The 15,159-nt window shown below is 33.3% G+C and overlaps 2 protein-coding genes across 2 annotated transcripts; both read left to right on the plus strand.

Annotated features, from left to right (window-relative positions):
- The first annotated feature begins 6,574 nt into the window (after positions 1 to 6,574).
- Positions 6,575 to 9,308, plus strand: LOC129289433 (ankyrin repeat-containing protein At5g02620-like). The gene is made up of 2 exons (XM_054926204.1): positions 6,575 to 7,216; positions 8,231 to 9,308. The coding sequence occupies exons 1-2, from the start codon at positions 6,614 to 6,616 to the stop codon at positions 9,098 to 9,100; spliced, it is 1,473 nt and encodes a 490-aa protein (XP_054782179.1). The 5' UTR covers positions 6,575 to 6,613; the 3' UTR covers positions 9,101 to 9,308.
- A 2,152-nt stretch (positions 9,309 to 11,460) lies between these two features.
- Positions 11,461 to 13,785, plus strand: LOC129289667 (ankyrin repeat-containing protein BDA1-like). The gene is made up of 2 exons (XM_054926479.1): positions 11,461 to 12,220; positions 13,487 to 13,785. The coding sequence occupies exons 1-2, from the start codon at positions 11,600 to 11,602 to the stop codon at positions 13,778 to 13,780; spliced, it is 915 nt and encodes a 304-aa protein (XP_054782454.1). The 5' UTR covers positions 11,461 to 11,599; the 3' UTR covers positions 13,781 to 13,785.
- The last annotated feature ends 1,374 nt before the right edge of the window (positions 13,786 to 15,159 follow it).

Here is a 15,159-nt window from a genome sequence, read left to right on the forward strand (position 1 = left end):
ATAAACACTAAGTCCCTATTTTTTAGGGCCAACTCAGTTTTCGAGCTTCAAACAGTATGGCACGTATAAATCCCTACTGAAGTAGGGCTAGTCCCATTTTGGACTTTAAATATGTGAGAAATAATAGGCTTATAGGTCTCGGGCAAAACTTGACTCTGATACCATTTGTTACGAATGTGAAGCAATCGTTGGGGAGCTAAGGAAGAGGAGAGATGGGCAAGAGTAGCAGAAGGATGTCACATCCTAACTCAAAACCTCAAGGATCAAGTTTATGGTTCTTTTCTCTTTATTATATATTAATTATTAAGCCCAACTTTATCTGATGTGGGGCTTCCCACATCATTTTATGTCTATTTACACTTAGATAACCTAATAGTTATCATGTGGATGTTATTAATAGCCATGTGCACTGCTCTCACATTCCTAGCACTTGCCTATTTTGTTACCCTCTTCTTGATCTCCCCGAGCAATTCTCCGAATATGTCAATTGATTTATTGTTTTGCAAAGCCATGTGGACTTGGATTGGATTGCTTGTGCTAGTTGGTATATACATCATAACCCTTTTTGTTATCTGGTTAGTAAAAAAAATTAAGCATTCAAATCAAGGAGTAGAAACGGAAGAGGCTGATGTTTGATATGATCTTACTCAATGTTTGTGTTCTTGCCTGCTTAGGCTATGTTGATGACAAATGTTAATTACTTGATTTCTTTAAAAATACTGTTAGTGGTCTATATTTGCATTCTATGTGTGAAGAGTGTAATTGTGGGAATTTTATATATGGTTATATATATTTTATATATATATATATATATAGTAGCAATGGAAAAAGCATCTAGCTGATTATGAAGGAAAAGGGGGCCAGCGACATGAATAATGGAAGGCAAACTATAAATTTGGAATGGTCAAGTAATATTACAATGATTAATGTGTTTGATGTAACATCCCAATTTAAATTTGTAATAGTTAATTTGAGTTAATAGAAATTTTGAAGAATATTTAGAGGTAAGTAAATGAGTAAGAGATGATTATTAGATCTAACTTAAAATATAATTCTAAGTTAAGATTTTAAAAATTATTATTACTATTATTATTATTAGGAAAGAAGAAAGAGAAATATAATAAAGAGAGAGAATGAGAAATGGGATATAAATATACATGTGTGTGTGTGTAGAAATAAAAAGTGAAAAAAAAAGAATGGAAGGGGCGGACGTTTCCGCGTGCTGTGATTACATATATATATATACATTAAAAAAAAGGGAAAGGAAAGCAAAAGGGGGTGGGACCCATACCTTTTTTATAAACCCACGCACACCCCTCTTTTCTCATTTTCCCTTCATTTCCTTTCTCTTTTGTGTGCGAACATGGGGTGTGTCTGCGAGCACAATTTCGTCGGTGCTGGGGGGCTACATTTTTTTAAAGTGAGACTTCTTAATAGAATATTTAAGGTGAAATTTCAAGCTTTTCAAGACTAAGTAAGTATTTTAAAAATTTTTTTTAGCCATCCTTCCTCTTTAGTTTCTGATTTTGTGGTGGTAGAAAATTTAGGGTTTGAAAGAGGGATAAATTTATATTGAATAAATGTAGTTGTTAAGGTTGTTAGTAGTATAGTAAATATTCTGGAGTATAAATTTGTTAGTGAGCTTTAAATTTGAGGCTTATGGATCAAACTCTAGGCTAGATTTTTATTAAATTTAAAAATATATGTTAATTTATTGAGGTTTAGATGATTATTTGGGATGAGAAATGGATTATTATGGCTATAGGATGATGATTCTACGCTTGAGACTCAATTTTTAATTTTTGGGTATTTTAGGTGCGAGTTTATGAAATAAAAAGAAAAATTTTGATAATAGAAATTGGTTTAGAGGTTGATTTTAGCTTATTAATATTTATTGATGACTAAAAGAGGAGTTAAAAATTTTACTTAATAGTACTAACTCTAGATTTGTATTAAGATTGAGATTAAAAATTATGTTATATTCTCTAATCCTATTATTAGAGTTATTTTATTAGTTTCAATAATTGAAACTAATATTTATAAATAATATGTTATTTGTAGATTGTGTTGTTGGTGAAGATTGTGGTGGGAGAGAAATTGTAAGGAATAATTTATTGAAAAAGCTATAAGGTAACTATGCTTTTAATTTGTGCTTAGTGTTGCTTTATATTAATTGGGTGATTATTGAGAAAATTATGAATTGTTGTTGAGAAATTATGTTGTTATGTTTATGGAAAAATTGTGAAAGTGTAGATTTACATTTTGAAGTATTTTTGCCAAGTGGGATGTCATATTGTAATATTGTTGAAAATGAGAAAATTGTGAAGATTGTAATATTGTATAATTGTACAATATTATTATGAATTTATTTGATTAGTATGAGAGGTGTTGGGAGACTTGTTTTTATTGTTGTATTTATGTGCCACGTGGTATGCTTCTATTAAAGCCCAATAGGTGGCTTGTAAAGGCTCGAGCTAATCTACTTTTAGTCGGGTAATTTAGCACCAAGTAAGGGCTACGGCTCGAGATTAATGGAAGGAGATAAGGATGGTTGTTTGTTATACATTGTAATATTTCTTGTATTTTTGTTAGAATTATATGACTGTTGTTTTTCCACTTAGCAAGTGTAACAGCACGGAGCCACCCCTTGGGCCTCAACTCGGTACTGGACTCTGGCCCATCACTGGACCAAAGCCGACTTTCCCACAGGTGGTACTGTGGTTATTCCTCACCACTGCCTCTCCAGGGTCTTTTGGAACCTCCCCAGACTCGAACCTCCAACCTCTACCACCTTAACAAAGTTGAGGCTAAGTCTGGTACCATTGGGTCACTTGACTCAATGGTACCAGACTTAGCCTCAACTTCGTTAAGGTGGTAGAGGTTGGAGGTTCGAGTCTGGGGAGGTTCCAAAAAGACCCTGGTTAGGCAGTGGTGAGGAATAGCCACAGTACCACCTGTGGTAAAGCCGGCATTACCTTGTGAGAGGGAAGTGTCCAGCGCCTGGGAAAAGACCCTGGAGAGGCAGTGGTGACCCAGGAGGGCTGTTACATAAAAGGCGCCTTTTATGTAACAGCCCTCCTGGGTCACCACTGCCTCTCCAGGGTCTTTTTCCAGGCGCTGGACAACACACATGTCACCACATGATTGCCGGCTTTAGCCCAGGTGGTACTGAGCATATTCCTCACCCCACCCTCACGGGGGTCTTTTGGAACCTCCCCAGACTCGAACCTCCAACCTCTACCACCTTAACGAAGTTGAGGCGAAGTCTGGTACCATTGAGTCGTGACTCAATGGTACCAGACTTCGCCTCAACTTCGTTAAGGTGGTAGAGGTTGGAGGTTCGAGTCTGGGGAGGTTCCAAAAGACCCCCGTGAGGGTGGGGTGAGGAATATGCTCAGTACCACCTGGGCTAAAGCCGGCAATCATGTGGTGACATGTGTGTTGTCCAGCGCCTGGAAAAAAACCCTGGAGAGGCAGTGGTGACCCAGGAGGGCTGTTATAGCAAGCACACATTTAAATGTTTGTATATACTATCATAAATTGGCATTAGTTAATGAAACTTTTGAGTCTCATTATGTGGTGAACAATTTTCAAGAGAAGAGTCACGAGTGGTGCGTAGAGGAGTCCCTGAGGCTTAGTGGCATAGATTCATTGTCTCTTTTGGGTATTTAATTTATGATTTTTAATGTGTTATATTGTCAATACTAGGGCTTTTATTTATTGACAATTATATAAATGTAATAATGTAATCATGCCCTTCAAACTATTTCTACTTTTGGTACACTTTGAATGACTGTAACTTTGATCTCTGATTTATTTTGGATGGTTTGAAATGGCATGATTATGAGGCCAAATAATTGGCTTGTTTTGGGAATTAATTAAATTGTTAGTTATTGGTTTGTGGTTTGCACTTGTTGGGAGTATAAGGATGAAAAATATATTTTTAGCCTAATGGCATGTGGGAAGTAAAAATTTATCTGAGATGTTGTATTGTACAAGCTTAAGCCAATTATAAAATGTTTTATATTGAATTTATTGATATAAAATGTGTTAGGTGGTTGTAATCCAACTGTGATTGTAAATGTATGTTAGTTGTATAAAATTATTTTGTATTATTTAAAAAGGGGTTTAATTTTTTCTACCATGATAGTGTTTTAAATTATAGAATTGTTTCAAAAAAAAAAGGATAAGTTGACTTCTGTTTACCATAGTAGATACTTTTCTACCATAATTGAGTTAAATTGTTTTTGAAAAAAAAAATTAGGGTGTTACATTTGAGCCCAAGAAATTCATGTTTCCAGCACATTTTCTGTTGTTATCTTCCATTTATTGATGAATTACACTCATTATTCCATTCTCTTGAGATTGTAGTGTAATTTGTAGTTGAGGTGTAAAGATAATAATACTCTTATTAATTTAGCTTTCACTTACAATAGCGACTTCAAAATTTACAAATAAATTTTATTTAACTTACACTTGATATAATATGGAGTGTTCATGAAATTAATTATACCTACTTAAGGCTACAATTGGTCTACAAGTTGTTTGATGTTAGATTTAATTAATAAAGCTATTGACAATTAATTTTGTTTTCACTTACAAAAGCAACTTCACATTTTATAACTAAAACTTCATAATTCACTAGCCAAAAATTTCTTGTTTAACACTTGGTATAACATGATTATCTTGTTGCCAAAAAAAAAAGCCTGGTATGACAATTAAGGCTATGATTGTCTTATTAGGATGCAAAATTCATAATTTACTCTATACATATCAAGTGTTAAACATGACATTTTGACTTGTGAATTACACATTTTATTTGAAAATTGTGCAGTTGTAATTATAAGTGAAAGTTAAATCAATAGGGGCAGTATTATCTTTGCTTCCCAACTTAAAATTGCACTCAGGTTTTCTAATGAACTGACTATAGTTTTTGAATTTTATGAGACTTATTTGTAAATAAATTTCTTGCATTAGACCTATTTTCAAATTTGCAATAAAGAACTAGAGGTTCTTAGTAATTAAATGCATTTACTTCATCATCATTTTCTCTAAAATGTTTCATGTTATACAGGGAGATAAATTGCAAATTATTGAACTAAATGTTCTTAATAATTACATTCATTTACTTAAAATTTTGTCTAAAATAATTATATATTTAGTAGTAAAATTTGGATGATCAAAACTAACTACTTGATATAAAAAAATTTAAAATCGTAGGGTTTCGTTATATAGTAAAATATTTCATGTTACATGCATATCAATGTAAAAGTGTGATGTAATGTAAGTGATTTTTTTTTTTTAATAAGCGATATTTTAGTCAGTCAGGTAATTTATTTATTTTTTCTTGGCCAACAGGTAATTTAATATTGAATGTTCGCTTTCCGGGGGGAATGTTCAATGTTATGCATTTGACTTAGTCAGAGGAAGATAAAAAAATCGGCCCATAATAAATAGACCATTGATCTATATATTGTATGGTTTTGAGCCATCGAGCAATAATAAATTACTTGTAAATAATCGCCAAATTATAAAGAACGAAAAAACCTATGAACTCTATCCATAGATCCGTATTAATTAATCATAAACTCTATATATAATTAAGTTTTTGGCTAAACTATACAGGCACCCCCCTCATTTGGCTAACTACAAGCAACACATCGATCACATGATATTTTTGATAAAAAAAGATCACATGATATCTAACCGCACTGTATATTAAAAAAATAAGGCTTTCATTTCGAAAACTTATATTTAATTTTAATCAAATTAAAATTTGAGAAATATCTTCCAGTAAAAACATATCGATTAAATTCAGGTAAAAAATATATCTACTAATTATTAAGGTCAAAATTATATCTGCTAATTAAGTTACTTCTTTCATTTTTCTTTCTAACTGTAATTATACTTTACTTTTATTAAACTTACAAGTCAACTTGTGAATTTTCAAATATCTGCAAGATACCTTCAACCAACTAAATTTTGAAATACATTCTATAGCTTAACATACATACAGACATACATATCTTTCTATCCAAATGGGGAGAACTTTTGAATTGAAAAATCCATTGTGCAGGAGTACTGGAACCCACCAGAATTCTCAATATTATTAGTATAAGCATGAAAATAATCGCGAAGAATTTTAAAAATGATTTATTGTATTGAATAACGTTGCTGACTTGTGTATTAATTTTTCAATATGCGCGTGATGTAAGTGAAACTTTACCACTTTAAATGTTTTCCATCTTCTACATTTTTTTTAAAGGGTTGAATTGGTCAGAAACGGCCCAAAGAAATACTATCCCAATTTTGGTTTAATTTATCAGCTGCCATATACATTTCCATCTTTCACATCAAATACGAACTTTGTGAATTGAATTCAATAGTGAAAAAGTTTGAAGACGTTGTCATGAGAGACAAAATAAGAAAAACAAGCTGAAGAAATATAAATACTATTCCACCAAAAATTTGCTTGGAATAATCATTGATTAGAACATTAGACAACCATACGCAATATATACTTTGACAGATTCTTTCAAAATGATGTGTATATATATAATGAAGCATATGTACACGTTTCGCATTCACGCAAGAGATCGAGACTATAATCAAAATGGGAACTTGTCATCGTGAAGAGGATGGATTGAGCATTCTATATGAAGCATCACGCACAGGATCTGTATCAACTTTGAACTCAGTTTTGCAGAAAGAACCATTAATCCTTCACAAAATTTCACTGAGTGGCTTCACAGAAACTCCTTTACACATATCAGCTTTGCTCGGCCACCTTGAGTTCACGAAGGCACTTCTCACGTGCAAACCCAAGCTGGCCATTGAGGTTGACTCTTCTCAAAGCACGGCCCTGCACTTGGCTTCTGCAGAAGGTCACAACGACGTCGTTAAGGAACTGCTTAAAGTTAATAACAAGCCATGCCTGTTTCCTAATGGAGAAGGCAAGATTCCATTGCACTATGCAGTTACCAGAGGAAGAACCGAAGTTGTGAAAGAGCTGGTCAAAGCGAAGCCTGAGTCTCTGAGCTTTCTCGATAATGGAAACACTGTTTTTCACCTATGTGTGATCTACAATCATTTGGAGACTCTCAAAGCTTTGGTGGAATTAGAACTCGCTATTTCTGGGAAGCTTCTCAACTCCACGAGTTCTGATGGATCAGGGAACACCATTTTCCATTTAGCAGTCATGTCGAAGCAAGTTGAGGTGCGATATTCATCCTTTTATGTCTCGATATATCGCCTTGTTTTTACATTCTTGCGTTGTTTTTTCAGTGAATTATTGGTTAAGACTATAAATCTGGGCGTATTGTTGTAATTTTGTTATGTTACTATCATAAATTTAGAACATGACTGATCCAGTTCCCAGGGCGAATTTCTACACACTCGGATGAGAAACCAAATTTCGCCCAATACCTAAGTTGTTTATTTATTACCCGTAGCTGCGCTAGTATGAATTTGAATTCCCGAATTTAAGAATTCATCACAATATTAAGTTTATATTTAGTCCCTTTATCTAGTTTGCTTATTTTGGGCAATAGCTCGATCACTGTCAGATCGATGATAGCGGCGGCGGAGGAAAGATTGTAGAATTTTCGGGTTAATGAGTTAGAAGGAAGAAAGGGGGCCTATCTTCTGATGATGAACCCCACCTCCATTATAATCTTGCACAATAATTTATTTAATTTATTACCGAGAATTTGAATTTAATCTTGAGTTTGTAATATTTAATTAAGTAGGAGGATCAGGAAAAGATAAAATTGAAATAGAAAGCTTTGAATTACTTCGTAATTGATTGAGGGGTTTGGATTTTTGTGAGTGTGTCAAAGCAACGTGAAAAGTCGCCTATAGAATAAAATTGGTTTAATAACAAATATATGATAAATAAAATAAAATGATTTTATAATTTTGAGTTTTAAAATTTGACTTAAATTTTTGTCTTCCCATCTTCCAACGTTGAATATGATGGAAAATAATTTTTGCTTTTGATTATGATTGTTTGCTTGCTGGGCCTTCACGGCTTTGACGTCGACAATGTCAACCATTCTTTTCAATCCATGGAATGAACCTTATCTGGGGTCCTTTTGTTTTTTGTTTTTTCCTTTTTTCCTTACCCCAACAATCCTTTCTTGTTACTTTCTTTCTTCAACCGGAAATCATATATGATACACCACAATATATATATATATATATATAATAACATGCGTGTTTATTATTTCAGACTATAAAGTACCTCCTATCAATCCCAAACGCTAGAGAAGTGGCAAGCTTAAAGAACGACATGGGTCTTGCTGCATTTGATATCCTTAAACGGAATCCCAAAGATTTCAAAACCCTAGAAATCCAACTGATGCTGATGGAATGTTCTGGAATCAGAACTGAAGAAAACGGAATCCACGTTCATTCACACTCCTCATCACCACCAGTTGCAAGATCTCGAATCCGAAAGAAGAAGAAGAAAAGGAATTGTTTCATGAGAATTTTGAAATGGATTGGTGGTTGGTTCAGACACAAGGGTGACTGGCTAGAAGAAATGAGAGGAAATCTGAGTTTAGTGTCCACTGTTATAGCCACCATAACATTTCAATCTTTAATCAACCCACCTGGTGGCTTCATTCAGCAAGGTTTATCTCGTGACTCTTCGTCACCAAATGATGCCCTAAACTGCACCATCCTTAATAACAACGAGTCTTACTGTCCTGGAGAAGCAATATCATCTTTTCGTCTCCAAACTTTGTTTCTGAGATATGTGATTTGCAATACCATCTCTTTCATTTCATCGCTCAGCGTCACACTCTTGCTCGTAAGTGGGGTTCCTGTGAAGAACAAAGCTTTGATATGGCTGTTATCAATAGGCATGTGTATCACTCTCACAACCCTGGCTCTTGCATACTTGATTGCCCTTAAAATGGTGTTGCCAGACCATCTTTGGGATAACCATGCCGCGTCGATCACAATTGAAGCGTCAGTTTTGGCGTGGGCTGCAATGCTTTTTCTGATTGTGGTGTTAATCACACTGCGTCTTTTTATTTGGATCGTAAAGAAATGTTTCAGAGCAATAAAAAAGCTTTTGACATGGGCAGTTGGGTGAACTTGATGCTGCTTCTTTTTATGACATTTCATTTCAACTACTTAGGTCCAATTTGGTTTCTACAGTATTTCTTGTTTAAAGCTTGGTGTAACATGTTTACATGGTGTTAATTATGCCTACTTAAGGCTATAATTAGTTCAAGTGGGATGTAAAATTTGTAATTTACTTTGTAATTACAGCATAAAGTAGGTATAATTAACTTTATCAAGACTCCATGTTATATCAAGTGTTAAATAAAAAATTTGACTTGCAAATTATAAATTTTTACTTGTATATTATGAAGTTGTAATTGAAAGTAAAAGCCAAATTAATAGAGATAGTATTGTCTTTACTTTCTAATTTCAAATTACTCTTGAGTTTTTTAATCGATTTAGCTATAGTTTTTGAATTTTACGAGACTTATTTGTAAATAAATTTTTTATACAACACTTATTCATAATTTTCCCATCATTTATTGCAGTTTACAACTAAAGGTTCTCAACAGTTACATGCATTTACTTATTTCTCTAAAATGTTTCCTGTTATAAAGTGAGATCAATTACAAATTATTATACAATTAGTAGTAAAATTTGGAATATTATCAAATCTAACTACTTGATCTGTTAAAATTATAGGCCAGGCTTCGTTATATTGTTACATGCATATGAATATAAATTTAATAATTTTCTTACAATAGATATATCTATTAAATTACTCCAATTTTCGAACTGTACATTTTTTTAATTCAAACAAGAACGTCATTATATTTTCGTCAATCAGGTAATTTATGCATTAATTTATGGATACTAGTGCGCTGTAATGCACGTGATTTGTTTTATAAGCGTAAGTGATATTTTAGTAAGTCCGGTACTTTAATATTGAATGTTCGCTTTCCGGGGGGAATGTTCAATGCTATGCATTTGACTTAGTCAAAGGCAGACCAAAAATAAAAAATGGCATGTTGTATGGTTTTGACTTTTAGCCATCAAGCAATACTAAATTACTTATAAATAATCACCAAATTATCAAGAAAGAAAAAAACTATGAGCTCTATCCATAGATTTATATTAATCATAAACTATGTATATAATTAAGTTTTTGGCTAAACTGTCTGTGTGTGTGTGTGTGTGGTGTGTGTGAACACATTTCATTTGGGCAATAACAAGCAACACATCGATCAAATGATATCGAACTGCGTTGAATATTAAAAAAAAAAAAAGAGAGGATAAATTGGCCCACCAGCAAATCTTAAATCCAAAAAATATGGATTAAATTTTTAAAAATTTAAAAGTATAGTCAGTTTATATTAACATACGAGAAGTTTATCATTGATATATAAAAGATTTATCATTGAATATTTAAAAATTTACAAGGAGTTTTTTATTGATATACAACAATATATCATTGACAAATATAATAAACCAGCCAAAATACAAAATGTAATAAATGTTAGGCTGTTTATTTGATTTGGTCTCATGACATGAGTTATATCTACAAAAGTCTAAAAAAATAAGACTTTTATTTTTGTAATTTATATCTAATTTTAATCAACTTACAATTCGCTAAATATCTTACAGTAAAAATATCGAATAAATTCAGGTAAAAAAATATATCTACTAATTATTCATGTCAAAATTATATTTGCTAATTAAGTTACTTCTTTCTAACTATAATTATACTTTACTTTCATTAAACTTACAAGTCAGCTTGTGAATTTTTCAATTATCTGCAAAGTAGCTTCAACCAACTAAAATTTTCAAATAATCATTTTTTAAAAATCAGTTGCAAAAAGTGAAATACGTTCTATTGCTTAACACATACAGACATACATATATCCAAAAGGTGAGAACTTTTGAATTATAAAATCCATTGTGTCAGGTGTAAATGGAACTCAACAGAATTCTCATGCTCTAAGGACAATCAACATTATTAGTATAAGCATGAAAATAATCTCTCTAAGAATTTTAAAAATGATATATTGTATTGAACAACATTGCTAACTTATGCATTAATTTATCAATATGCGCAGGGTGTAATTGATAATAGCCAATAGGGAAGGCATTGGCTTGGATGCCCCTGTTTTGTTCTGCTTTGTTATTTCCATTTTCCTTTTTATTTTAATTTAATGCTTTGGATTCTATTTTGTACTCTGGATACTTCTTTAGCTAATGGGATTCCCATCTTTGCTGGTTTTTTTTTTAAAAAGTGAAACTTCACCGCTTTAAATGTTTTCCATCTTCTACAATTTTTTTTTCTTTAAATAAAGGATTGAATTGGTCAGAAACGGCCCAAAGGAATACAATCCCAGGAATGTATTTGGATTGGATATGGTTGGGTGCTAGCAAATAGAATTCACGCTCTGAGAATATTACTAGTATAATCATCAAAGTAATGGATCAAAATTCAGAATATAGTATATAGAACATTAAACAATCATAGGCAATATACTTTGACAGATCCTTTCAAAATGATGTGTACATATAATGAAGCATATGTACACCTTTCGCATTCATACAAGCGATGGAGACTATAATCAAAATGGGAACTTATCATCGTGAAGAGGATAGATTGAGCGTTCTTTATAAAGCATCACGCGCAGGGTCTGTGTCAACTTTGAACTCACTTTTGCAGGTAGAACCATTAATCCTTCACAAAATTTCACAAAGTGGCTTCACCGAAACTCCTTTACACGTATCAGCTCTTCTCGGCCACCTTGAGTTCACAAAAGCACTTCTCATGTGCAAACCCAAACTGGCTATTGAGGTTGACTATTCTCAAAGCACGGCCCTGCACTTGGCTTCTGCAGAAGGTCACAACGAGGTCGTGAAGGGAATGCTTGAAGTTAATAACAAGCCATGCTTGTTTCCTAATGAAGAAGACAAGATTCCTTGGCACTATGCAGTTATCAGAAGAAGAACAGATGTTGTGAAAGAGCTGGTCAATGCGAAGCCTGAGTCTCTGAGCTTTCTTGACAATGGAAACACTGTTTTTCACTTGTGTGCGATGTGCAATCATCTGGAGACTCTCAAAGCTTTGGTGGAATTGGAAATTGCCATTTCTGGGAAGTTTCTCAACTTTACAAGTTCTGATGGAACGGGGAACACCGTTTTCCATTTAGCAGTCATGTCGAAGCAAGTTGAGGTGCGATATTATCCTTCCTTCTATAGCTTCTTCCTTTTTGCATGTTTGGATTATATTTTTGCTCAATTATTGGTTGAAACCAAGACATTTAAAACCAGATTTCATTGTTGAACTGGTTAAGGTCAAGAGTTAATGATCAAAACTGTATAATCAAATCGTGGTTAGATCAATCATGAATGAAACATTTTATTGAACCGGCCACCACATCAATTTAATAGTTTAATCAGTCAATCGACTGGGTTATAATCTTTAATACTGTGGTTGAAACTATAAATATAGGGGTATTGGAGTAATTTCGTGGTGTTAAGATCATAAGTTTTTAGAACATGATCGCAGCTCACATGGCCAATTTTTACAGGTGGGGAGAACAAAGTGAATAAAAAATCCAATTTTTCCTCAATAGCGAGCATCAGCCCGAATTTCTGAATCAAAAAAATTATTAGAATTTTAAGTCTATCATTTAGTCCCTTTCGCTAGTTTTCTCATTTCGCCTTGTAGCTCAAATGCTCAATCACTGGCAAAGCCATTACGGGAAGATCAGATCGATAAGGCCGTCGCTGGGAACAAAGATCAAAGAAATTTCGGGACAGTTAGTCAGAATGAAGGAAATTGATCCCCATCTTCTACTGAACGACAACCGATTACAATAATACCACAATAATTCAAATATTTATTACAGAGAATTTATGAACCTATATAATATCAAGTTTAAAATATTTAATTAAATAGGAGGAAAAGATGAAATTGAAACGGAATGCTTTGACTTACGTTGTGATTGGTTGAGGGGTTTGGATTTTGACTATGCCTTTTCTTTTCCTTTCTTCTTGTCATTTTCTAAAGTTGAATGTGGTAGAAATTAAAACTATTTCTGCTTCTGATTATTATGATTGTTTGTTGCTGTTCCTTCACGGCTTTGACATTGACAATGTCAAACATTTTTTTCAGTCATGGGATGAACGTCATTCTTGGGTCCTTTATTTTCACCCAACTACACCTTTTTTTCTTTCCTTCCTTCCTTCTTTTTCAGAAAAATATGAATTATGAAGAGATTTTTGTGCTTCGTCGACTAATTTTTCTTGTCATGGAATGAAAGAAAATACAAGGAAAATAAGCCGCCTCCATCCAGCTGGTGAGTGAGTGAGTTTATTGGGCAAAGTAAGAAAACTAGAGCTAAATTATAAAAATAAAAATATTTTACCTGACAATCATATATATATATATATATATGACACCTCAATATACTGACAAGCATGTATATTATTTCAGACTATAAGGTACCTCCTATCAGTCCCAACAATAAGAGAAATGGCAAACTTGAAGAACAACATGGGTCTCACTGCCTTTGACATCCTTAAACATAGTCCGAAAGACCTAAAAACCCTGGAAATACAACTCATGCTGATGGAATATTCTGGAATCATAACTGAAAGTAACAGAATCTACGCTCATTCACACTGGTCACCACCAGCAGCAGCGAGACCTCGAACTCTGAAGAAGAAATTGTTTGATAAGGATTCTGAAATGGATTGGATGTTGGTTCAGACAAAGGTGACTGGATAGAAGAGATGAGAGGAAATCTGAGTTTAGTGTCTACTGTTATAGCCACCATTACATTTCAATCTTTAATTAACCCACCTGGTGGCTTCATTCAACAAGGTTTATCTCAAGGTTCATCAAATAATAATGATGCCCTAAACTGCACAGTCCTTTATAATAACGAGTCCTATTGTCCTGGGGAAGCAGTCTTGTCTTTTCCTTCCCAAAGCGTGTTTCTGTCGTATGTGATTTGCAATACCATCTCTTTCATTTCATCGCTCAGCGTCACACTCTTGCTTATAAGTGGGATTCCTGTGAAGAACAAAGCTTTGACATGGCTGCTATCTATAGGCATGTGTGTCGCTCTCACAACACTAGCTCTTGCCTACTTGAGTGCTCTTAAAATTGTAATGCCAGACCATCTTTGGGATGATAAAGCTGCTTGGATCACCATTAGAGCCTCAATGTTGGCCTGGGCTGGATTGCTTCGGCTGATTGTAGCTTTACTCACCTTGCGCTTTTTTGTTTGGATTGTGAAGAAATGTTTCCGAGCAACAAAAAAGGCATTGAGATGCACAATATGAATGATGCTGCTTTAATTATCTCAACTGATGCTGTTTGGCGAGCGACAAGCGGCATGTGATGTTTTTAGGATTATAGTTATTGTTATACTAGAGTACTATGCTTCATTTGTTGCAATATTATTGTGTTTTGAGCTTGTAATAAATTTCTAGGTAAACACACTATACACACTATTGGTCACTAGTGTTAGTGTGTTTTATTATTAGTTCCTGTATTTTTTTCAATGTTCTATATCTCTATAGTTTTTCTCGATTATAATGTTAGTCCATCTATTTTAAATATACCAAGAGGGATGAAGATATAGCACTAATTGTATTAAATTATTTCGCATGTAACTAACGTACATTTAACTACTCATCAAACAGAATTTAGGTTTTATTTTATTCATTTTTATAGACTTCAAACTCATCTTTTCATCTCTTCAGTTTCGTTCATCACACCAAGATATTCTGTTTTATTTTATTTTATTTTTTTTCTAATTTTGAAGCCATTGGTTGTTGTTGTTGTTGTTATTGTTATTATTATTTTGTAAAGGTTGACGTTGAAATTTATTTTGTTTTCATGTAGCTGAGCACAGTCTTTAGTTTCTTCAAGTTGATGTTCATTACTCTGTATTCTGTGAGTGCTCTGCTTCTTTTTTACTTTAACATGTCAGACAATTTAACACCATTAATGCCACATCATCATTCCTTTATGCATATTTAAAGATAGAAGGACTAACGTTATAGATAAGAAAAATTACAAGGACATGAACCAAAAAAAAAAAATAATATTGGGACCAATAACAAAACATAATAAAACTATAAGGACTAATAGTTTTG

The sequence above is a fragment of the Prosopis cineraria genome, unplaced genomic scaffold (genome assembly GCF_029017545.1).
Source record: "Prosopis cineraria cultivar Desert tree isolate PC_DT_omini unplaced genomic scaffold, ASM2901754v1 PC12, whole genome shotgun sequence".
Classification (NCBI taxonomy): domain Eukaryota; kingdom Viridiplantae; phylum Streptophyta; class Magnoliopsida; order Fabales; family Fabaceae; genus Prosopis; species Prosopis cineraria.